Here is a 23,750-nt window from a genome sequence, read left to right as displayed (position 1 = left end):
TGGGCCCCCTGCATTAAAGGCAGCGTATAGCTAGAGCTGGGTCGGTCTATATTTTCTCTTCTGTTGTGGTTGCATGTACTCTCTCCTCCCTGCAGTTGTCACTCAGACCCACAAGCTGCAGCTTCACTATAGTTACTTTTGAAAATCCTTTCTTTCATCCCCCTACTGTTAGTTGACTTAGATATTCAGATTCATGCAAATATCAGCAATATTTTAAACAAAAAATGTTGTAGTTCTCACTGAGAAGCAACAATATTCTCTCTTTTTTATTTTTGGGCACACAAATAACACTAGCTCAAAGCTCTTTCGCACCTTCCAGCCAATCAGAATGGAGAATTTGCAGTGGCCATGGCATAAGCATGTATAAAACTCTGTGTACATCAGAGCAATTTAACAAGTCAGATTTTAGCTTGTCCAGACTCCACTGCAGCAAGCCAGATCATTTAAAGGGGCACTCCAGCAATTAAGCATTGCTCTTCCACATGAAGTTGGGTCACTCACCAGAGACAGATTAGAGTGGTCAGAATCGAAGCAATAGAGACAGAGATATCCTGACTTTTAGTCCTTAGTATCAGTGTCAGGCAGTGACCTCATTTAAGATCCTAGATCCTGAGGTAAGCTCATCCTGAGCCTCTCAGTGCTGGCTTGGTGTATCCGGTACCTTCCTCCTGACCACAGGGGGAGATAAGGGAGAACCACCCGTTATCCAGGTGGTTGGGATCTTTAATGATCCTGCTAGCCTTATTCTTGCAGCACCTGGTGTAAATATCCTATACACAGGATAGAGCACTGCTTATTGTATGTTCAGCTGAACGAATCACTCTTTGCAGGGCCTTGCGGTCCTGTTCGATGCTGTTTCCATACCAGGCAGTGATGTTCCCTGCTAGGATGCTCTTGATGGTGCAGGAGTAGAAATTCCTTGGTATTTGAGAGGATACCCAGAATTTCTTGAAGCATCTGAGGTGAAACAGTCTCTGCCTTGCCTTTTCACCACCAAGTCAGTATGAAGCCACCAGGTCAGACCCTCGGTGAAGTGGACACCCAGGTACTTGAAGCTGTCTGCCTTCCAAGGACCTGTTGATATTAAGGGGGGCGTAGTTTCTTCCCTGCTTCTTCCCAAAGTCCACTATCAGCTCCCTAGTCTTGCTGACGTTCAGGAGTAGGTTATTGTCCTGACACCAGTGGGTCAGGTCCTCTGATTCCTTCAGGTAGACCTTTTCATTGTTATCTGTAATCAGGCCCACCACAGCTGTGTCGTCAGCAAACTTGACGATGGTGTTGGAGTTAAAAGTGGCTACACAGTCGTGTGTGTACAGGGAGTACAGCAGGGGGCACAAAACGCAGCCCTGGGGTACTCCGGTGTTAAGGATGAGGGTAGAAGAGGTGTGTCCACCTACCGTCACCACCTGGGGTCTGCCCGTCAGGAAGTCAAGGATTCATATGCACAGTGAGGTGTTTAAGTCATGTTTCAAAAACTGTCTGTTATAAATTTGACATCCAACCCAAGCTGAGATAACCCTGATCACATGACTATCAGGGTTATGTTCTGACACTTGACAAAGCTCCTCTAAAACCACAAAAGACATCATACATCAGTTTTAACAGGCTGAGTAATACTAGTAAACTGACAGCTATTTGTGAAATTGGTGGAGTTCCCCTTTAAGATAGATGTCTGTATTTGAAAGGATGTTGAGTGACATTTGGCCCCAGGTTTGTGTGTGTGTTTGTACATTGTTGCTGATAAAAGCTTTGTAAAAACAACATTTTATGGATCTTGTTTTCTCTTGGTACTGGCACCATCAGCAGTTACATCGTCATGAACAGCTGCAGTGTTTGTCTCAGGTGATGCTGTATGGGCAGTTGTGCTGTCAGTGTTTATTTGTTTTGCTTGTTTATTCATGTTAACATGGCTAGCATGGCTGTCATGTCTGTCACCCGTCAGATACCCTGAATTAACTTGACATGAGGTTACTGTGAGTCCAAAATAACATTTTAATGCCTCATTTTTCTTTGTTAGACCAGGAATACCAGAGGTTGAAGGTGGGGATGGAATCTTTGTTAGCTTCAAATGATGAAAAGGTAAACCAATTTTTGTCCAATACTACAAAAATTTAAAATCTTCGTACATGCTCAGAGTTGTATGATAAGAATAATTATATATTATATATTTGATGATTCTGGGTCACATCTGTTTTACTTGCTGTTAACAGGACCGTCGTATAGAGGAGCTGACCATTTTGCTCAGCCAGTACAGAAAGATGAGGGAAGTCATGGCGCTCACACAGGGTAAGAATGATATTTATTCTTTCTGAAATAAGAGTTTTGTTTAAAGTGGAATGTTGAAACATTACCCTTTATTAGGTCATGTTTTTATGGATAAACATTCCTCTCCTCTGCCGTCTGTTATTTGTGTTTCCACCAACTAGGGAGCAGTGAAGAGGAGCTGAGTGGCAGTTTGAAACTCCGAGCCATCACACACAAAGCTCACTCTGATATGCTCAGGTCAGAGGTAAGACCATGCAGTGTATGTATTGTTTTTTTTTTTTTTTGAGGGGGGGGGGGTTACAACCTCTAACAATTTTAAACAATTTTGAGCAGTAATTCAAAAAGCACTCACATTTTGCTTGAAGAACTTATTACAAAGAGAGAAAAAACTAAATTATGTTTTGTCTCTGCATAGATTTCATCCAGAGGATCTTCTCCTCTTATGTTATCCTCATCCCCCTACCAGAGAGAACTGGATTCAAGGTATAGCATAAACACACAGCACACACACACACACATTACACATCTCACAATTGAATGTTAATCCTAACTCTTGTGTGCCATTTGCTCTAGTATTCAGAACTCGATGGACACATCGCTGATATCCACTGGAGATACAAGCTTCTTTAATGGATCATGGTGAGTAGAAACTGTGTGTCACTCTCATTCACAGCAGATACAAAGTAAAAACAGTTCATCAAATAGAAATTATATGATGACAATCTGTTTTTCCTCAGGCATCAGCGCAGGTTGCTGTCCAGCAGTCTTGAAGAGTTGCAGAGCGGATCCTTACTAAAGGTTTATCACTGCATTTCAATCAGTTGTTTACTGCTACTAGTTGATTTTCAACAATAAATAATAATAAATGGATCTAATCTAACTAATCTATATATCTAATCCAACCCGCTACACTTGCTTCCGCTAACTCTGTTCTTTCTAACCGAACATCGATGTTCATTTAATCTGACTGTTTGATTACTAACCTGCTAACTCTGGGTTTGTTTGTTTGTTTGTGTGTGTATGTGTGTGTTCCTTCCTCTCTCCTGTGTCCGTTTTGGTTGTAGGCTGTAGAGATCCAGCCAGTTGAAAGGGAATCAGATGTAGGTGCAGAGGTACTGATCTGCTGCATGATGTCACACAAGCTAACCTTCACCTACTGTAACACGCTGCTTCATAAAGAAACACACATTATGTACATTTATACATTATATTTCATTACATAACAGGGACGATGTGCACCTGATCTGACATCAGTCTTCAGTAAAATCTATAGAACTTTGTGTAAATACATTTTGTAGATAAAGCAAACTTTAAAGACTGAATTGAAAGTGAGTTGGACCTTTTCCTGACACATTCCTGCATATTTATTATTGATAATAAACACGTGAGTTTTATTCACCTTGAAATATTTTGAGTTATTAAATTATTCACCTGACATTGTAGAGGCTGAAGAAACCACTGACAAACAGTAGTGCCAGCGATACTTTTTATGAAGTACTTTAAGTTGTACAGTACATTACCATTTTCATCTTGCTTAAATAGATGAAATGCTTAAGAGGACTGCAGGTGTAGCAGCAGATTAAGTGAAATACTGATCTGTCACAGACTGATGCAAAATACTAAACAGCTCACAGCCTCTACTTTTTCTTGAAATCCCTTCATAAAATGAGATTAACTGAGTAATACTGAGCATGATGTAACGCTCCAGGTGTCCTTTGACCTCTTGTTCCCAGTGTGACAAGCAAAGTTCACATCAAGATTTCCCTTTGAGGAAAAGAAATAATGCCTCCTATGTGACCACAGCCTTCCAACACATATTCCTGCGCTCCACGGATATTCATGCTGCACACACACAGGGAAACACATATTCATTCACACACACACACACACACACACACAAAAACAAAGGGCCACGACCCACCTGAAGTGGCTGTCAGTAGTGCTTGGCATCAAGGCTGCCTCCCAGCTGTTTCTTTCTGCTGGCCTTTCTCCTGTTATTCCTTCAGAGCCCCGGTGACTTTGGTGCTGGTCAGATAGCAGCAGCGGCAGCAGCAGACATTCACCCTCCAAAGGACACGGTGTTATGCAACAGAGCCAAGGAGCAAATCAAATCATGATCCTACTCTTATCTTATGAAAGATATTTACATGAGACTGTCCAGCTTGTATGCAGATGTAGAGAGAATAGGATGTAAAATGTACTGAAACTCTTAGCTAACATCACTGAGTTTCCAGATATTTTAACTATGACTTGAGACTGAATATCATAATATATCAGAAGACGATGTGTCCACTTTTCTTCATTAATATTATCTATCGCAAAGAACATTGTACATTTAAATTCAGAGCTCATCATTTCATTTTATGGTAGTTCATTTTTAGAAAATGGTGCTAGACTACACAAAAGAAAGCTGACACTGTTTTGTTTTTTTTGTGTTCTGCAGAATCCCCACATGGAGCTGAACAAGTACCAGACTCTGCCGGGGAAAATGAGTAAAAACAGCGAGCTGAGGGCCGAGATGAACGGCGACAGCGAGAGAGACGGAGAGTATTTATCTCCTGTCCAGCTCTCTCCTGTCCACAGCCACGACCAGGACTACAGTCTGAGTGAGTCTTTGATATTTCTAAGTCTGGTATATTTATATCTCTAAGTCTGGTATTTTCTGCAGATGCTGTGGATGTGATTTTCTCTATTGTCTGTTTCAAACCTTTCCGATAAAAACAGAAAAGATCTGCATGACTAGACACTGCACTGGTTAAGTGGGATTTAAAAAAAAAAGCCTAATGCAATTAACTGTAAATGTTGAATAACTCTCTGTCAACTAACTTTGCTCCAACTGCTTCCTTCTCTGTGCCCTTTCTCCTCCTCCTCCTCCTCCTCCTCCTTCTTCTTTCTGCTTTGCTGTGGGATTGCTGCTTTTCTCTGTTTGTGTTCTGGCTGCAGTTCGCTGCAGGAGTGCCAGTGCTCCAGCTTTAGGTACTGTATGCTCACACAGAAATTCAAACACACTTCAGGAGTCAATTCAGTAATGTTTTTGCTCCGGCTCTGAAATCATACAAACAAGCGTGTTTTGTCAAATAAAATTCACGGACATTATCTCGTAAAGAAAACAAGATTGTCTGTCACAGTCAAAGCTCAGAGGTGAGCAGACTCCGTGTGAGTAATTGGAGATCAAGCAGCTTTAAACTCTGGATTATTAGGCTTCCCTCATGACTCAGAGAGCTTGTTGAAGATAATGTTCGGCTCTCTCACATCAGCGTTCACTGAAACACACACACACACACACTTAAGCTAATAGGCACAGCCACCCATGTATCCGCCCACACAGAGGCAGAGCTTAAAGCAGGAGAGTAATCAGAGGGCTGTTGAGAGGGCGAGGGGTGCATGCTTAAGGATGTGTACAGTTCATCTTAGCTTAGACATCCAAAGTAAACAAACAAGGATGCAACCTGACATCCCCCCCTTTACTCTCACTGCCTCACCCAGCACGCTCTCACTGACAGTCTGGAGCAGGATGTTGCTGAGACAGAGCACATCAAGCAAGGGCTCAGTGCAACAGTAGTCTTCTGCCAATTATATACATGCAGCGGTGGAAAGTAACTAAGTACATTTACTCATTTACTGTACTTAAGTACAATTTTGAGGTACTTGTACTTTACTTGAGTATTTCAATTTTATGTTATACTTCTACTCCACTACATTTATTTGGCAGTTTTAGTTACTTTTCAGATGAAGATTTGACAAAATGGATAATATAACAAACTTTTAAGATACAACACATTGTTAAAGATGAAACCAGTGGTTTCCAACCTTTTTGGCTTTTGACGTCTTACTAAAAGCAGTGTGTAGTCGGGACACATTTCAGATGTCTATGAGTTGTTAACAGCTCCACCAAATAGTGATTTTTTCCTCTAAACTTTTTCCTCCAACCTTCAGATTTATCTGGTGACCCTTTGGAGGGGCTCAACCCCTAGGTTGAGAACCAGGGACTAAACTAGCTAACTGTATATAAAGTAGTTCAAACTAGCTCCACCTCCAGCAGCTACAACAGCTAATCTAATGATGTCATATATAATAATATATCAGTCAGAGGGACCAAACCACTACTTCTACTGTAATACTTTAACTACATCAAGCTCATAATACTTATTTTTCATAGAGTATTGTTACGTTGCTGTATTGGTACTTTTACTTAAGTAAAGGATCTAAATACTTCTTTCTCTACTGTATACATGTGATGAGGTGGGAGCCGAATTAAAGCTCCTGTAGAGTGAGTTTATTTTAGCACCACCTTTGTTAAACTCCTCAAGAAGGGAATTGTCTTTTCAGTCTCTGGTCAGAGTTAAAAGGATGATGTTGCAGATAAAGAATCTTGCACTGAGGAAAGAAAAACAAACCCAGCACCCTCTAGGTGTGGCATGACCTCATCAGTCTGTAAGTCATCCTGTCAGTCCAGGTGACATTACATACTGTATATGTCTTGTACACTGACAATATTCAACCACACTCACTGTATCTGTAGGATAAATATGGGTTTCATGTCAACAAGAAGACTTAATCTTAGACTTAATCTTACTAGAATCTGAGTTTGCAGTTTGGAAACTGCCTAAGGCTCATGGATTTGCATGTTTTCAGTTCACACACTTAACATGAACTGAGTGCATAAACATTTATTATGAAGATAAAGAAGGTGTGACTAATGCCTGCTTTTGCTTGCTTTCTTCTCACTTTACTAACCTCCTCTGCCTCAGGATCTCCTGGAAAACATGACCTCTATGATGTTGGTGGGTACTGCATCACAACACTAGTGTGTACAGTAGTTCTTTTACTACTCAGTTGGGAGCTCTTAGAACAGAAACTAACACTATCTGAATAGCTGGATATATCACTTTCTGTACGGTAGTGCTGTGGTATGGGCACTGAATGACCAGAGATGGACTGCTTTTAATATTATTCTAATGTCTATTTTAATTGTTGTCTTTGGTTTATTGTTGTAAGAAAAATCTGGAAAATGGTGAAAAAACAGCTTTTGGAAAATTGACTTGTAGACCAAATTTACTATTAAATTATAAGGACACCAAATGTATCCATGTGTTTCCAGTAGACTATCACTATCTGCTGCATTCAACTGCATGTTGAGTGATAGTATGTGACCAGAGCTGCTGATGCTGATGTTAAAACATAACGGTTTTACATCAATGTTCCTGTTGTTCTGTTTTTGGCTGCCAGGGAGTCCAGAAAAGCTGGAGGAGTGTGTCCTGTCAGACCAGTCCCCCCTGTCCTCTGGAGTGGACTCTGGACAGCAATCCCCTGTCTCACCAGACAACAGGAAGAGTCACAGAGGCATTAAGAAACTCTGGGGGAAGTACGTTTTGCTTTCACATGTCTCACCTCGTCGTTCTCCGTTTTTCATTCTCTTAGTTTTTGACTATCTGTACGTTTTTCCCTCACACACTCACAAGTGTTTTTGTTGTCCTCAGGATTCGTCGCAGTCAGTCAGGTAGTCCCGTTCAGGTGCACGACCCAGAGCAGGGAGAGTTCAGGAGGGGAGGCTTCCGAGCCACAGCTGGACCACGACTGGCCCGCTCAGGGAACACACGGTACAAAAACATGTATACACTCAGTTGACTCTCACTGGCATCAGTTGACTCTCACTGAACATTAGAAACTTGACACTCAGTCAAGTTTCTAATGTTCAGTTTTTGTTGACACTGTTTTGGCGAGGTGCTGATTCAACTTTAACACACCTTTAAACTCTGTGGAGCTTGTTGTGAATAGATTCACTATGAAAACATACTGTGTGTGGTTCTGGGTCCATGAATCTCATTTAAAAACGTTTCTGTTGTCAGTGCTGATCTTTCCTCTTTTCTTTCCACCATGTCAGAGACCTGAAGATGCCTTTTTCTAAGTGGAGCACAGAGCAGGTGTGCGACTGGCTCGAGGACATCGGACTCGGTCAGTACGGCATCCTCGCTCGCCACTGGGTCACCAGCGGTCAGTCTCTGCTGTCCGCCACCCCGCAAGACCTAGAGAAGGTACACACACATCTGTGAGGCGCTTTGAAATGTTTGCTAGTTTACCTGACAAAATAATCTTCCACCCAGCCTGTCAATTTCGTTTTTTTGTATTTCTACCTGTCTGATCGTTGTTGCTGTCTGTCTGTCTAGTCGGCATTTAGCAACGCCTGCCTCTGCTTTTCAAGCTGCTCTTTAGTTTCGCCTTCAACACTGTCACATTGTCCACCTCCGACACCCCCAACCCTCTCTGTCTCTCTCATCAGGATGCATGTTTTTTTGTCTTTTTCAGGTGGACCTTTTAATGTAATGAGTAACCGTGACAAGAAATGTGAATTTGGTCTCTTTCTGTTTCCAGGAACTGGCGGTGAAGAATCCGCTGCACAGGAAGAAGCTCCAGCTCGCCATCAAGACGTTCAGCAGCAAGCAGCCTGAGAAGTCTGCAGAGCTCGATTACGTCTGGGTCACTCGTATGTACTGAAATCTCACACACACAAACTCACAGACACAAACATATTCACAGATAGAACTTTATCCTGAAGTTTATCTTGATTAAAAACTGTGATATTTTGTGTTCCAAAGGCTGGCTGGATGACATTGGCCTTCCTCAGTACAAAGACCAGTTTAATGAAGGAAGAGTGGATGGACAGATGCTGCAGTACCTCACTGTGGTGAGTTTGTAGCTAATGATGTGAAGGTTAATGACAGCTTTGCACTGGTGTAAAGTTAAACCAGGGTCTGTACAATTCCAGATTAGTGAAATCGGAGTAAATTTCTCGTACGTTTTGGCTTCTTTGATATTAAAAGTACTAAAAACATTGGCTGCCTAGGTGTTTTGTTGCTCATCTTTTCTTTCTCCTGTATTTCCACTCATCTCTCTTTCTTCTCTCCATCTCAGAATGACTTGCTATACCTAAAAGTGACCAGCCAGCTGCATCACCTCAGCATCAAGTGTGCCATCCATGTTCTGCATGTCAACAAGTTCAACTCTAACTGCCTCAAACGCAGGCCCAGCAATGAGGTAAGTCAGGTGTGTGTGAGCATATTTAAAGGAAAATGCACATCTATTCTAGTGAGGTAATCGCTCAAAGATAGACATCAGCGAAAGTAGTGGGAATGCTGCACACTCCTACTAAATGAAATGTAACTAAATGAAATGTAATTTTATATCTTAAATTCTAGCACATCTTGCTTTCTTCAGAATTAAAGGTATAATATGTAATTATTCCACATTAAAATGTCTAAAAACAACTAGACCTATGTTATATATTTTGTTGAGTTGTGTACTTACATTATCCCAAATGTTTCCAACAATGTTCAAACCCAGAGAAATCTGTAATTTAATCAAAGTAACGGACCATTTCATTTGGTCGCATGTCAATGGCGTCATACCTCCTCTACCAAAGAGTAAACATGCACAAGATACATACGGCGGCGCTGTGTTTGTCCGCTACAATGGCGTCTACCAAAGAGTAACTTGCACACATACAAGATAATACATCAGCGTTGTGTTTGTTCCACAGAAACTGTTATAAATGGACTTTTACTCAGTTGTAAGCCACATTTTCATGATAAATTTAGGTCGCTTTTAACTATATCTTTTAGCCGGAAGAAGGATTTTAGTCATTGGACGTCTGGATCTGAAGTTATCAGAGAAATGAACGGAACAAGTGTTAGCAACAGCTCGGCTAACAGCCTGTACCGGACGTCCGGTCGTCGCCGTACATCGTCGGAGAAACACTGATTTTTTTTTTTTAGGTAAAACAGCTTTAATTAGTATTTCAACGATTTCAATCTGCGTGTACGTTTGTTTTTGGAGAGGAGGAGACCTCTGAGGATAATTCAGCTCCCGGGAGAAACCGGTCGAACGTCTGGATCTAAAGTTATAAGAGAAATAAACCGAACAAGTGTTAGCAGCAGCTCGGCTAACAGCCCGTACCCGACGTCCGGTGGTCGCTGTACATCGTCGGAGAAACACTGATTTTTTAGGTGAAACAGCTTTATTCAGTGTTTTTACCTGTAATCTCCGGGTCCGTTTGTTCTCGAGAGAAGGAGACCTCTGCGGCTCCCGGCAAAAACATCCCGAATGATTAACACTGGAGTAATCCTATCCTGGTGAAGCTGGTTATTTAACACATGGATGTATAAAGAGAACTTGATACAGCGTCGGAGACGGGGCCCCGTTCACTTCTATGAAAGTTGCTCAGTGGTGCATGAAGCAATAAAAAATTGACTTCCCGGTATGAAAGTACCCGGATCTTCCGCATTGTGCGGCCCATAGAGCATGCGCACTAGTGACTTTCGCTCGTTCTCTTTATACATCCATGATTTAACAACGAAGACAACAACTCCCATGATCCCTTGCTACTTCACACCGTCATCACACTCCGCCTTTTGTTATTGTTTTGATTGAGAGACCCCTAGTGGCTGAAATTACATATTGTGCATTTAAAGGGTTAGGGTTATCCTCAAAGGAGGCAATAAGTACCAAAATGCTGATCTCTAGATTTTAAGATAATGCAGCTTTCCCTTCCATGTTGTTTAAAGGACCATATTAGTGTGTTTGTGAGTTTTAGCTTCTCTCAGGTACTGTCCACAGAGTCCAAACTAAACATAAAGGAGCAGCTTTCACATATTTAAAACTCTTGCTTATAACTTTTGCCATTCCCTTTGATTAAATTAATAATGGACTATTCATGTATATCTTGTACTGCACTGTAACTGTTTCTTACATCTTGTCTGAATGTCTTTTCATGTCCTGTAAAGCATTTTGAATTGCCTTGTTGTTGAAAGGTGCTATACATACTGTATAAACTCCGCTTCCAGATTTTAGCATCTGTTTTTAGACTTTTGAAACTTGCAGATGTTGTCTCTATTCCATCACCTTTGACATCAAGTCTGCATAAAATTTAGTTAAAGGCAAAATAGAAAATAACATTTTCTAAATTCTAAATTTCAAAAATGTTTTAAAACACAAAAATGGTTCAAACATATGAAGTGTAGTAAAAATGTAAAACTCTTTCAAAAATGTATTTTTTCTTGTTTGTCTCCAATCTCTGTAATCCCTCTTTGTGTTTGCGTTTCACACAACATATTAATCCCTTATTGTTTGAAATGCCGTTGAAACTTTTGATTGTTCCTCTTTTAATGGACATATTTGTGGGTGGGTGTAAATCGCTGTGTGTGTCCATACATGCAACCGTGTGTGTGTGTGTGTGTATTTCAGAACCAGTTCACTCCCAATGAGGTGGTCCAGTGGTCCAACCACAGAGTGATGGAGTGGCTGAGATCTGTAGACCTGGCAGAGTATGCACCAAACCTGAGGGGTAGCGGAGTACACGGAGGGCTGGTAGTGAGTACAATCACTACACAATCATACGGTTAATGGGACAAAAAGACAAAAAACAAAGCTACACAAAGCATGTTAAATTCATCTCTCCCCTCACAGATGCTGGAGCCTCGTTTTAACTCAGACACGCTGGCCATGCTGCTGAACATCCCTCCTCAGAAAACGCTGCTGAGACGCCACTTAACCACCAACTTCAACAGCCTGGTGGGAGCACAGGCCCAGCAGGAGAAGAGAGAGTACACTGAGGCCGTGGGCTACACACCTCTCAACACGACCGCTAAAGTCAAGGTGAGAAAATAAAAGCACAAGCGTCATTATACAGCCTGGAGTAAAAGAGGAAGTACTCAGAGGCAGCATAATATTCTTAACGTTAAGAGAACACACACCTCTCTTCCTGCATGTGTGAGAGAAAGCACCTTAATTCGTGGTGAGACCTTGGTGCTTCAGCTCAGTTTAAGCTCTAAACCCTTCAGTTTGTTTAAGCCTGCGAGAGCAGAGTAAACCCGGGACTGCTCTGCTCCTCCTCACAGCTTTAAGACTCAGCCATCAGCTACAGCCTCCACTCTAAGTCCCTCTGTGCTTCGCTGAAGCAAAAAAAAAAAAAAAAAAACACCATTCACACTTGCTATTGACCCATTTATGACCTTGGACACTCTAATCTTAATTTTCCTAAGCTACTCCATGAGCAGGAAATATTTATATGGATGGTTTTTAGGACAAATGTAATGTAATAGACCGTGGGTTTCAAAAACACTAAAATAGCTTTATTTCTGGGTGGATTTCATCTGTGAGGTCCAGCCACACACCAAGTGATATCCTATAGTGCTTTGTGATAATATCACAGCAGCTTTAGTCAGCAAGAGTGAGCTTAAAGGACACATTTATAGAAGCTGCTGTGTGTGGTACCGTTTATTACTCACATGCACTGAAAGAAGAAAGTGTGAGTATAAGAAGACACTGAATACAGGTGTGATGTTAAGACACAGAACAAAATACCTCTTTGACCTCGCAAAAACCCCTCTTTATATTGTGGATTGTCTGTCACACTTACATTTAAATGTATTAGTTTAACAATAAACGTCATATTTAATTTGCTCTCCATCTGTAAGAATATACTAATGTTAATGTCTGACCGTTCTTGTTTGTATGTGCTTGTTTTTTAGTGTTGTAGGTAACAATAGTAAATGTTGATACTTGATGATCATCTAATTTCAGTCACCTGTGATTCAGACTGATGGCAGCAGGTGCAGAGGAGGTTAAAAAGACAGTCAAATCTTTTTTTTCTTGTTTCGTTGCAGCCGAAGAAGTTGGGCTTCTCTAACTTGACTCACCTCAGGAGGAGGCGGCCAGACGAATCCACAGACTACATCTGTCCCATCGATTCGTCCTCGCCTCAGTCGGGGCAGACTGCGATCAACGGGGTGCAGATGCGTCCCTACGCTGGCTTCAGAGGCCTGAGCCCCATCCTGGACCGAGAGCCCGACCGCTCCAGGGAGCAGGTGGGGCTTGACGATGGCAGATCTGACCCATCTCCATGACAACAGCTGTGACAACGACATGGCTATACTATGTCAACACCATGGACGACTATGTTGTCACGCTTTTCATCGTTCCATCAGCCAAGCGGTTATCACTACTACTACTCTGCTTCCTTTGCTTGCGGCCCATCATACCTCAGCCCGCCCCCTCCCTGCTCCTTTAAACCCCGCCCACCAGCCCGACCCTGTGCCTTACGAGTGAAGAGATCTCACAGACACCCAGATAAACCTGCCTGACTGTGCTACAGTCATAGCTGCTTGTCATGAAGGGTGTACTGACATGATGAATCTTGCACACTTGAAGTGTTTTTATTTTATTTCCAGTCAGATGCCTCACTAACCCGACCTCAGCCTCAAACTTGTGCCATCTAACTCATCGTGAGAGAACACAGCCTCTCTCTGGACTCCACTTCCTGTGACATCACTTCCTGTGATCCACACAGTATACATGGACATCTTCTTGTTGTACAGTATTAAGCCATTGTTCTAACATTTGTGCATCACCATTAGATGATTTTATATATGTGTGAGTCCGCTATCGCATCATTTACACTTTTGATTTTGTAGTTTGAATACAGTTCTGTCACATGGTTGAGATGAACTTGTGCAATATTTGCATAATCTTATTATGGAGGGATTTTATTTAATATTTATGTCATTGCAGAGTGAATTCTAAAATAGTAGTAATAGTAATAATCTATAAATTTTGTTTGGAACCTGAGGTGGTGATTTTCTACTGTTATTTTCATATTTGACTGTAATAGTATTTTTATAGTAAAGAGGATCCTGCTCCGCTAAAGGAAGCCTACCTGTGGTCATGTAAATGTAAAAAGATTGATCCAAATCATTTAATAAACAAAATCATACATGTGTTAAAGTTGATTCCTTCTTTAAACACGGGGCAGAAAGGTTGAAACAGAAGCAGCGTGTCTTTTTTTTTTTTTTCTATGGATGTTAAACAATATTAGGGATAGGTATTGTCTTCAGGAGGTACACACGACATCCCTTATTGATTTCTCTTATTGATCAATCTCCGTCATGAAGATAAAGAGAAAAAGGGAAGCAGATGGGATTTGAGGCACCTGAAGTGTGTATTTTGTACATTCTGTGTTTCTTTGAAGAAATGCACTGCGCTGCTATCTAGAGCCATGGCTGGCCACATGCCTCAGTAACCAGCATCAACCACTAACCTGCTTCCATCATCATCATCCTCACCATCATGGTGGCTGTCATGGCTGTTTATGACACCAGCTTCCCCCCAGATGGCTGCTGACCATCACCATGGTAACCCATGTTTGAGTATGGCTCAGCATGCAGCTGCAGGTACAAGCCTCATACATCCCTCCAGTCAGTAATTAATTGCCATATACTAAAACCTGAGAAACTCATCGTTGTTTCACTGAAAGTACGTCTAATCGTGACTTGTCCTGGGTTCATGAGATCTGTGTGTGTGTGTGTGTGTGTGTGTGTATGTTGCAGATGGCGATCACAGAGGGCACCATGTTGCAAATAGAAGCTCTGTCTGAAAGCATCAACAACCTCACAGTAAGCACCAACACACACAAGCTGCTGACTAACAACCTGTGCAGCTGATTCACTCACCAAATAACTGCTCTGCATTGGCTGTAAGAGACATTTGAGTCACTCAAGTGGAAAACTGGATTTAATCTGAGGGAGAAAAAACATTAAAGCACCACAGGTCTAAGTGTAAATTTGAAAACAACTTCAAGTGTGAAACATGCTCGCTGGTATTTTATTACTTGGTGTTATCAGGCAGATTGCAGCTCCTGTTGTGAAGTCGTCTTAGTGATTCACCGCAGAGGCTCTGGATAACAAACGTGTAAAACCACCTCTGAGTAGCAGCCTAATGCAACATCTCATGTGGACCAGTTGAGCTCCGAGAAAAATGTTTAATAAATGTCAGTTTCATTACACTTTTAAGAGTTTAATTTCAAGTGAAATATTTTAAGTCTAACTGAAGCAATCATCTTGACTTTATTTATTGTTTCAAAGACCTTTTTTTTTTCAAAAGGAATACATGACATTTTGGAATTAAATCTTTATATTATTGTTGAAACAGTGACACTGTGCTATAATGGTACTAAAAAGGCTATGAGCCTGAATCAAACTGACAGATAATGAAATGATAGACCTTTTCACATCGCAGCATGAAAAGCACAATTAATGTGATTAATAAAATTAATGATGGCAGCATTCCATGTAGCTTTACCAGTTCCAGGCTAATGTATTGTAAATGCTGGATCACTGGTACAGCTTACTGCCCACTGTGAAAGAAGTACTCAGACCTTTTACAGATAATGTCAAACTACTCTTTTAGATAAAAGTTTTACCTAAAAGAGTGGTTTCAAGTTGAAAAGTCACCTTTTCAACTTATTGCATAGAACTAGATGAGAAGATTAATACTACTGGTATATGAAGCTACAGCAAGGAGATGCTTAGCTTAGCGTAGCATAAAGACTGGAAACAGTTGGAAACTAACCTGGCTCTGACCAAAGGTCAAAAATTTTTGTGCCAGGCCAAGAAATAATCGAACACACAACCCCCCATAAAACCATGATGTGATGTATTTACATTTGGGTTTTCATATGGATTAATCAAACAAGATGTTATGAGTTTATTAGTGAGCTTTACAGTTGCTGGCAGATATTGTCATATGAACAGCCAGGTGTGTTGTTCCCCCCTGTTTTCATTCTTTTTGCTAAGCTAAGCTAACCAGCTGCTGGCTGTTGCTTCATGTTTTACCCACTGACATGAGAGTGGTATTGATCTTCCCATCTAACTCCGCAAGAGCAGATCAGTAAAAATATGCATATTTTCCAAAAATCCCTTTAAGTCAATGTAGTACTGCCACAATGTAAAAGTACTGGTAGTAATACCAGAAAGACATGCATTCACATTTTCACCTAAGTACAGAACAAATATTGGCAAAATGTACTTATAAAATTAAATAGTCATTACACAGACTGGCCCTGTCTAAGTTTGTGTGTTATTATATACTGTATATATTACATTAAATGATTAACACTGGGTAATTGAATATGTATAGTAGATATGTATAATACCAATACCTATGTTTTGTATGGAAAATCTGAATCATCAAAGTAACTATAGCTGTCAAATGTAGTGTAGTATGTAAAAATGTTTCCCTCTGAAATGTAATGGAGTAGAAGTATAAAGCTGCAGAAAATGGAGATGCTTGTATTTAAGTGGAGTACTTGAGTAAATGCGCATCATCAATGTTATTAGTTCCACCTGTGCTTTTCCTGCTGTGACAAGTCAGAATATCTGCTGTGAAAAAGGTCTATTGTTACTTATTCTACAGTGAAGCTGGTGTGACTCTGATTTTGGATCAGTTCTCATACTGTACATCCCAAAAGGTGCTATACAGCATTTTTTAACATAAGCAGTATAATTTCTATTAACAAACAAGGCCTGTGTCGGGACATATAGTCCTTGTAGTCCTTGTCCATAGTCCTTGCCATGAACCTGATGTTGCCTCTTAAGTTAGACTTTTAAAATGTAGCTCTGTTTGTTCTGGAAAAGCTGTCTTACCAAGAAGCAATATGACACAAAATAAAAGTCTCTCCTGGTCTCATTTGTTTTTCTAATATACCCAAATTTACAGAAACTAAATGTGATAACTGATCCTAGCTCAGTGGTTAAGACCAACTCCCAAGCTCTCTAACTCATTGCCACTCCCATGATGCTTTGCTTCCAGTACCTGCTCAGCCGAGACGAGCTGCGGAAGGAGCTGAGGCGGTCTCAGATGGCGCTAGTTTGAAGGACAATGACCTGACGCTGTTGGCTCACTAATGCTGTCAATCCACCACAGAGACCTGTAGCAGCCAATCACATACCTGAACTGTACCTCAAGCCCCAGCCTAACACTGCAGTGTGGAGTGGGTTACATCTTCAGTGTATTCAGAAAGTATTCATTCATTTTTTTTTCGCATTTTGTTATGTTGCAGCCTTATGCTAAAATAATTTAATTAATTTTTTCCCCCTCATCGATCTACATTCTGTAACCCATTACGAGCAAAAACAGGATTTTAGATTATTCAGACCCTTTGCTATGACACTTGATTTTAGCTCAGGTGCTTTCCAGTTGTCTTGATCATCTTTGAGATGTTTCTACACACCAAAAATTTCTGTTTTCATTTCATCATTATGGGGTATTTAGTGTAGATTGATGGGGGAAAATGAATTTAAATGATTTTAGCATAAAGCTGCAACATAACAAAATGTGAAAAAAGTGAAAGGGTCTGAATATTTTCTGAATGCATCGTACTTCTACTAGCCACTGATACCTCATGTAACACCTACAGTCACACTGTAGATACAGTGGACTTACACAATGTGGAAAATAAAGGTCAAGGGTTGCTTACAGAAAGGTCAAATTACTTTTCAGTTTCTTTATTTTTATTATAATGAAGTGAGCTTCATAAGAATTTTTTACTGCTTGCCATGTTTCCCTATGCAATTTACCCTCTAATGATCACAATGACCACTGTGTACTGTATATACTGTGCTGAAATATCAAAGGGGAGAACAGGGTCAAATGAGCTGTCCCTGTTTAATGGCAGTCATATGATATGCAGAGTGTATTTCTTTTTCTGGAATCTGTGCTGAACGAGTGCACAAGACTATAAGCATAAGTGTAACAAATGGAGGCCAGACTGAAAGTTGATTTGTAGATGATGAGAGCTCCTTAGTTGAATGTACAGGGACAGAGTACAGATCAGTGTGAAGACAGAAAGACAGAATCACAGTAATTTTTAAAGATTAGCATTGAACAACTGTTTGATATGTAAAATGTTGAAAGAAAGTTGATTGACAGTCAGATATGGTGATGTATGGAATTTGTGAATGACAGGATCTTTTACAGCAAGTGAGAGTAAAAAATTATGGGGATACTGGAAATGCATTTATTACCATCGGAGCTTGACCAATACATCATCATGGCTGATATTAAAGATGGCTTTACTTTACTGCAGTATAGTAATGCCAAGAAACCGTGTCACAAATGAAATAGCTTTCCTACCAGAAAGCACTGACAAGTCAAAAGTTGCTTAAAACAAATTTAAAGTTGTACTAATCAATATTTTTACTTAAAAATGGATCAAATGAGGTCAGAGCTTTTTAGCATCTTTACAACTTACAACTTTACTGTTTTGGTGCAGTCTCAGCTCTCTCATCAACCTCATATCCAGCAGCAGCAGGCAGCTGTTTTGAGGGAAGAAGTTCGAAAAACCACTGTGCACTTGTTGGCTACCTGGTGAACATAGTAGAGCATTTAGCAGCTACAGAGCCAGACATTTCTCTCAGCAGTTGAGTGTGAATATTGAACTTAAATTTGTCAGGTGGACAGAAGCATGACATCAAATGAATGATAAATGTTGCATTGTATCTGCTGGATGTGTGAATAGGCAACTGTTTGCTAACGCGTCAACTGTCTAGATTGACAATATGTCAATGTTGTGTTCTCAGCTTGTTCTGCTGCCCCCAAGTGACCAAAAAAATCCCTTAATGCTGCTTTAAGGTGTAATTATTAAAAATATGTTTTATGTTGTGTGTTTATGTAAAAAAAAAAAAAAAAAGAATATTGGCTGATGTATATTTATTGTATTTTGTTAACTTTTAAACTGGCTACAAAAGATCATATTGGCTGGGCTTTAATTTGCATGAATGTTCAACAATTTCAACATGATGAGAATATTTTGTCTGATATCAGCACAAATTATGATTCAGTTCACCCTGTTCTCCCCTATAATCTCTGGTACAGCACTGTTTTTAGGTCTGTATTAGTATAACTCACCCTGTCCATTTAGGGATGAAATAAAACCTATACTTTTAGAAAATATGTATGACTGCACAAATGACAACAAAATGGTTCCATAGGGCAGTAGATTGTGATATTTGACTGATAAAATAAAAGCACTTTGACAGACTGGATCCTCTGCTTCTGGAGTGGTAATGCAGTAGCTCATGTATGGTGATTGAAAGTAAAATTCTGCTAATGTAAGCACAGTCAGCACATATACAGACAGTGTATATATAGGTACATGCATGCACACACTGACAGAGTAAAAAAGTCATTAATCTTTTAAACATAAATAGCAGGTTTTATGCTGGAATTTAATGTTAGACTTAACATTTAAAACCCTCCTAACCAGTTCTCCCCTTTTTAGGAATTTAAAGTGAACCTCCCCCCTCATCCTCTAATGTGGCATGACAATAGAGCCAAACGACAAGCTTCTGAGCCAACCTACATGTCCTTATTTGCGCTTCCTACTGAAAAGACAGTTATGTGCTTTGTTTAACAATCGAACCCCTCAGGCTTACCCCAGTCTACAAGCTGCAGCTCACAGTTAACTGGTAAGATGAGTCTTTTGTTGACTTACCTAAAATTTGACTTAGTTATAAACACCACACCTATGCTAACACTGTCAGCAACTCCCCTCTGAAACTTCATGTCTGTCACAGAAAATCCTCTATTCTACTAAGTCTTGTACACGTCAGTAGAGTGAAGATTGAGCTCCACATACATATACCAACACACACACACACACACAAACACACTGTGTATCTTAGCAGGGCAGGGGAGAGGAGCGGAAGGCAGGTAGTGGACTTGGAACTGCAGAAACTTCCAGACCCATCCTGGTGAGTATCTATATTCATTTGTACAGCTTGTTGGGAGATATCACAGATCATAGTATTCCTACTGAATTGGTGTGCAGAAGATTGGTAGATTTTTAATGTGCATTGACTTTTTTAACTGTTAAAGGAGACCTATTATGCTTTTCCTTATTTTCAGTTATATATATAATGTCACAATGTCAGATGCTCATGTTAAAAGTGGCCAATGTGTTAAATAATGAGAAAAATGTATATAGAAGTAATCCTTGTGACCAAAAAGCACTGGTTTCAGACTGCTCTGAAGTTTCCAACATTTTATGCATATGCATAGCACAGTAAAGTAGTAAGTTGTTTACCTGTTGGAGGTGTGCTGGTCATCTGCAGCTCTTCATCAAACATCATCATCACTGTGGCTGTTTCTGCTTGTACTATTCCTCCCTGCATTATTTCTAATTGATCCGCTGAACAAATAGCTCCAAATATGTCCATATGTTGTTATTCGACTGGTTTTTAGTGCCACTATCAAAGCTCTGCTAATTCAGTGAGGAACATGTTTCACTTCCTGTAAATTCTTCACAATAAAAGTCTCCTGATATTTTGGCATTTAAAAGCTTTTAATTTGAAGCAGTAAAGCAGTAAATGTTGAGTTTGTATTGGCAGTAACATTATACAAATGGTGGTTCTCCTTTGTACCTCAGCAACACAACTATCAAACTACTAAATTCATCTTTTACCAACCATATGTTCATTTGAGATTACAGACTATCTTCTATTCTTCTTTCCAGTGTATTAGGGAGACCACCCTCTGATCTCCCGCCCTCCGGCATCACTCCACCATGGGGCAGACCATCAGCAAACGCTCTTCTAGGCCCTTCCAGAACGTCACCTTCCACTCCACCTTCAAACGCGACACCTCCAGTTGCCCCCCCTACTATCAAAACACATCTCCTGGACCGAGCATCTTCTCCACACTAAGGAGGGCCCCCGTTGCCAAGCCCAACGATTTCATACCTCTCTTCAACGACTGCATCTCAGCCGCCTCATCTAGAACCCAGGAGTACCTTCTCTTCAAGGACCCGGAGGACAAGTTCCACCCCAGCCCCGAGGTGCTCACTCAGGTAACTACCTTGAACTTTGATATACAGTCCCAATGAAAAGTTTGGACACACCTTCCAATTCACTTGAATGAGAAAGTGTGTCCAAAGTTTTGACTGGTAGTGTCCATACTTCGATTGTTGTCAAACTGGAGGGATCAAATAGTTTCATACTTGTTTGCTGTTTTCCCACAGGTCTTCCTGATGACTTACATTTCCCAGAGTGTCAACCTTAACATGACAGACATCTTCAATTGCACAGCCATGACGCCTGAGCAACGCATCCTCCTGGGGGCTGACTGGGTGTGGGCCCTGCTGGAGAAGCCCACCAAGAACCCTCGGATCCAGATTGCCGTGCAGGTGCTGCACCTGCCTGAGAGGGAGGGCACCAATGAGGGTAGTGTCAACCCTGAGGTCTGCAGTGAGTCCGTCCAGATGGCCCAGATGGAATCCAGCAACAAGAACATGTATGAGAGGATGGTAGACTTCTGTACCTCCATCGGCAAGGACTGCTACGCCCTCTTCTTGTTCTTTGGGAAGAAAAGTGACACAGGGAATATCTATGGTGTCCTCAGCAATAACTTTGAGGCGGCAATCGGGAAGTGCAACAAGATTGACAGAGCTTTTATTGAGAACTTCTTCAAAGGCTCGAGGTATCTCCATACGCCTACAGGAATGATGCAGGCCATAGTCACCAAGAAAGAGGGGGACTCTCTCACACTCATGATTAAATTCAGCTGAACCAAAGGGACTCATAACATTTAATGGCAAATAACCTGATAAAATGACACAGTAATAAACTTTATGTGGTAGAAATTAGGAGGCAGTTGATGCGTCTCTTGAGAAACAACCTCCTATCTGCCAAGATGCTGAATTTGATAAAGTAGGAGGTATTTGAAAGAACCTTCTGGCCATTTTCACCCTGGTTTTTGCCATCATTAAGACCGGTTGTATACTACTTTGTAACCACTTTAGAGCTTTCTGCTGTTTACTTAAGAGTCCTGTTTTTCAAAAGGTGAATTCATAAATGGATTTAAACACGACATTCAAACAAAAGAACAAACAGAGCCAAAAGGTTTTACGCTGTTTGGATTAGTCCACTTCAAAAAATTTTCTAAAAAGTTTTAGTGGGTTTTGGATTTGACTGTTAGAGATTGTGTTTTACAGTGTAAATTTCACCATGTGCATTTTACTCTGAACTACATGATGGCAAAAAACAAGGGAAGTTATACCAAAGGTTTAAAATATATGAAATCATCTTCTAAGTATGTTCAAATAAACACCCTCCAAATACATATTTGGTCAAGGATTCCCCCTAAAATCAGCTTATCCGAAGCATTTAGATTTTTTTTAACAAAACCTTCTCACAGTGGACATTTTGCCAAACACAGGTGTAACTAATAACATTAATGATGTCTTCACTCTATTGATGTGCTTTTCCACAAGGGGCCTTGCTTGTACAACTCACTGCTGCATGTAAAAGGAACAGAGTTGTTGTTAATGTCATTAGTTACACCTGTGGTTTTCCAGCTGTGACTGGTCAAATATGAAAAAAGTTCTTGTGAACTTGTGAAATACAGGCAGTGTTGTGCTCGAGGACTGTCTTTATCATATAAACTCAAGAAAAACGAGGGTGCTCTTGAAGAAAAGGGTCATCACATGGAAGGAAAAACAAACTTCAGGAACTCATGTTTGTAGCAGATACAAATAAAATTCCTTCCATATGAGAAAAGGTCTTTTAAATATGATTTATAGCAAAACTCAGTACCCTTTTACAGTTTCTTGGAGGAAAGAACTGAATTGTATAAACTATTGTGCTGTAACCCAAGATGCATACACTCAACCCAGCTTAAAGACAGAGTTCACCTGATGGTAGTAGGTCACTGTATTTACCTGCATGTCTAGCAAACTCCAAGTGAATGGGAAGGTGTTTTTTAGAGACAATAACCAAAGAATGACTTGACACTTCAGTGGATACATTTGCATAGAAGTCTCACTGTGCCTAGACAACATGTAAATGTGAACCAAGTCGATGCTTCGTTCACAGAGATGTGGTGCATATAACACTGAGCAGCTTGAGCAACATTTTAGCATAAACTATTCTACAATTTGGAAGAGAAACATTTGTTCTATGTTTGCGTACTTTTAACTGAAATCACTTTACTTTTTCAAAAATTTGTGGCACATTCTGCAGTGAATTAAAACCAATAATGAATGTACTGTTTCTGTAAGGAGAGAATTAGGTTTGTGGAAGAGTAGCTAGTGAAGTCATTTTATTAACACAGACATAATTGCATGGAAAATCTATGATATAAATATAACTTGGAGAGGGTTAGAAAACTTACTCTTTTGTTTTTCTTGTCTTCTTAAATTATGTTCCCATATATAGCAAGAGGGGCAGGAGGGGGAAATATTTGTTTTTATCATTCATCAACAAAAGCAATACTTTACTCACAAGTGAAATACATCAAAATGTTTGAATGTAAATTGTAACTACTGTACATCTTTAATTGTCACACTATATTTGTAATTTAAATATTAACATATTTACTTTATCTAGATTACTCTGGTGCTGTGTGTATTTTTGTTGTGTTTTAATTTTGATAAAGGATTTGAATTGAAAAGTATATTTCTTGTGTGTATAAATTGAAGGGGTAAATTATTCCAGGTGCTGACTTCTTGTCAGCACCTAAATACCAAACTACAGCTAAACATTTTAAAGAGGGCTGTAATATGCACATTGGAAGAAAATTACAGGTTAACCTTAAGAGAGTACACAAGGTGTGTGTACTAGTGTCTCATCTGCATTCCCGATATGAAGTCAAATGAACCA

General features: G+C 40.2%; 2 protein-coding genes across 3 annotated transcripts in view; both read left to right on the top strand.

The window, feature by feature from the left end:
- Positions 1-18,689, top strand: part of ppfibp2b (PPFIA binding protein 2b) — an 86,220-nt gene extending 67,531 nt beyond the window's left edge. For both annotated transcript variants that reach the window (XM_044355424.1, XM_044355425.1), the window contains 21 exons: positions 2,018-2,079; positions 2,211-2,286; positions 2,427-2,509; positions 2,681-2,748; positions 2,839-2,904; positions 3,003-3,063; positions 3,330-3,377; positions 4,709-4,871; positions 5,209-5,241; positions 7,017-7,049; positions 7,495-7,630; positions 7,746-7,865; positions 8,150-8,300; positions 8,638-8,749; positions 8,862-8,950; positions 9,178-9,300; positions 11,506-11,631; positions 11,728-11,916; positions 12,927-13,127; positions 14,646-14,711; positions 16,906-18,689. In XM_044355424.1, coding sequence (XP_044211359.1) covers positions 2,018-2,079; positions 2,211-2,286; positions 2,427-2,509; positions 2,681-2,748; positions 2,839-2,904; positions 3,003-3,063; positions 3,330-3,377; positions 4,709-4,871; positions 5,209-5,241; positions 7,017-7,049; positions 7,495-7,630; positions 7,746-7,865; positions 8,150-8,300; positions 8,638-8,749; positions 8,862-8,950; positions 9,178-9,300; positions 11,506-11,631; positions 11,728-11,916; positions 12,927-13,127; positions 14,646-14,711; positions 16,906-16,968 — 2,069 coding nt within the window. In that variant the 3' untranslated portion in view covers positions 16,969-18,689. The remainder of the gene's footprint in view (positions 1-2,017; positions 2,080-2,210; positions 2,287-2,426; positions 2,510-2,680; positions 2,749-2,838; positions 2,905-3,002; positions 3,064-3,329; positions 3,378-4,708; positions 4,872-5,208; positions 5,242-7,016; positions 7,050-7,494; positions 7,631-7,745; positions 7,866-8,149; positions 8,301-8,637; positions 8,750-8,861; positions 8,951-9,177; positions 9,301-11,505; positions 11,632-11,727; positions 11,917-12,926; positions 13,128-14,645; positions 14,712-16,905) is intronic.
- Positions 18,690-19,264: 575 nt separating this feature from the next.
- Positions 19,265-21,960, top strand: rep15 (RAB15 effector protein). Its single transcript, XM_044355435.1, has 3 exons — positions 19,265-19,847; positions 20,609-20,941; positions 21,113-21,960. The coding sequence occupies exons 2-3, from the start codon at positions 20,660-20,662 to the stop codon at positions 21,656-21,658; spliced, it is 828 nt and encodes a 275-aa protein (XP_044211370.1). The 5' UTR covers positions 19,265-19,847; positions 20,609-20,659; the 3' UTR covers positions 21,659-21,960.
- Positions 21,961-23,750: the final 1,790 nt, after the last annotated feature.

This window comes from Thunnus albacares, chromosome 7, assembly GCF_914725855.1.
Source record: "Thunnus albacares chromosome 7, fThuAlb1.1, whole genome shotgun sequence".
Taxonomy (NCBI): domain Eukaryota; kingdom Metazoa; phylum Chordata; class Actinopteri; order Scombriformes; family Scombridae; genus Thunnus; species Thunnus albacares.
Note: the sequence above shows the minus strand (reverse complement) of the source record. Positions and strands in the feature narration are given on the sequence as shown.

Coding starts and splice junctions, on each gene's coding strand:
- rep15 (XM_044355435.1), top strand. CDS start 20,660: ATGGGGCAGACCATCAGCAAACGCTCTTCTAGGCCCTTCCAGAACGTC. Junction 20,942..21,112: donor GCCCCGAGGTGCTCACTCAG/GTAACTACCTTG, acceptor GTTTTCCCACAG/GTCTTCCTGATGACTTACAT.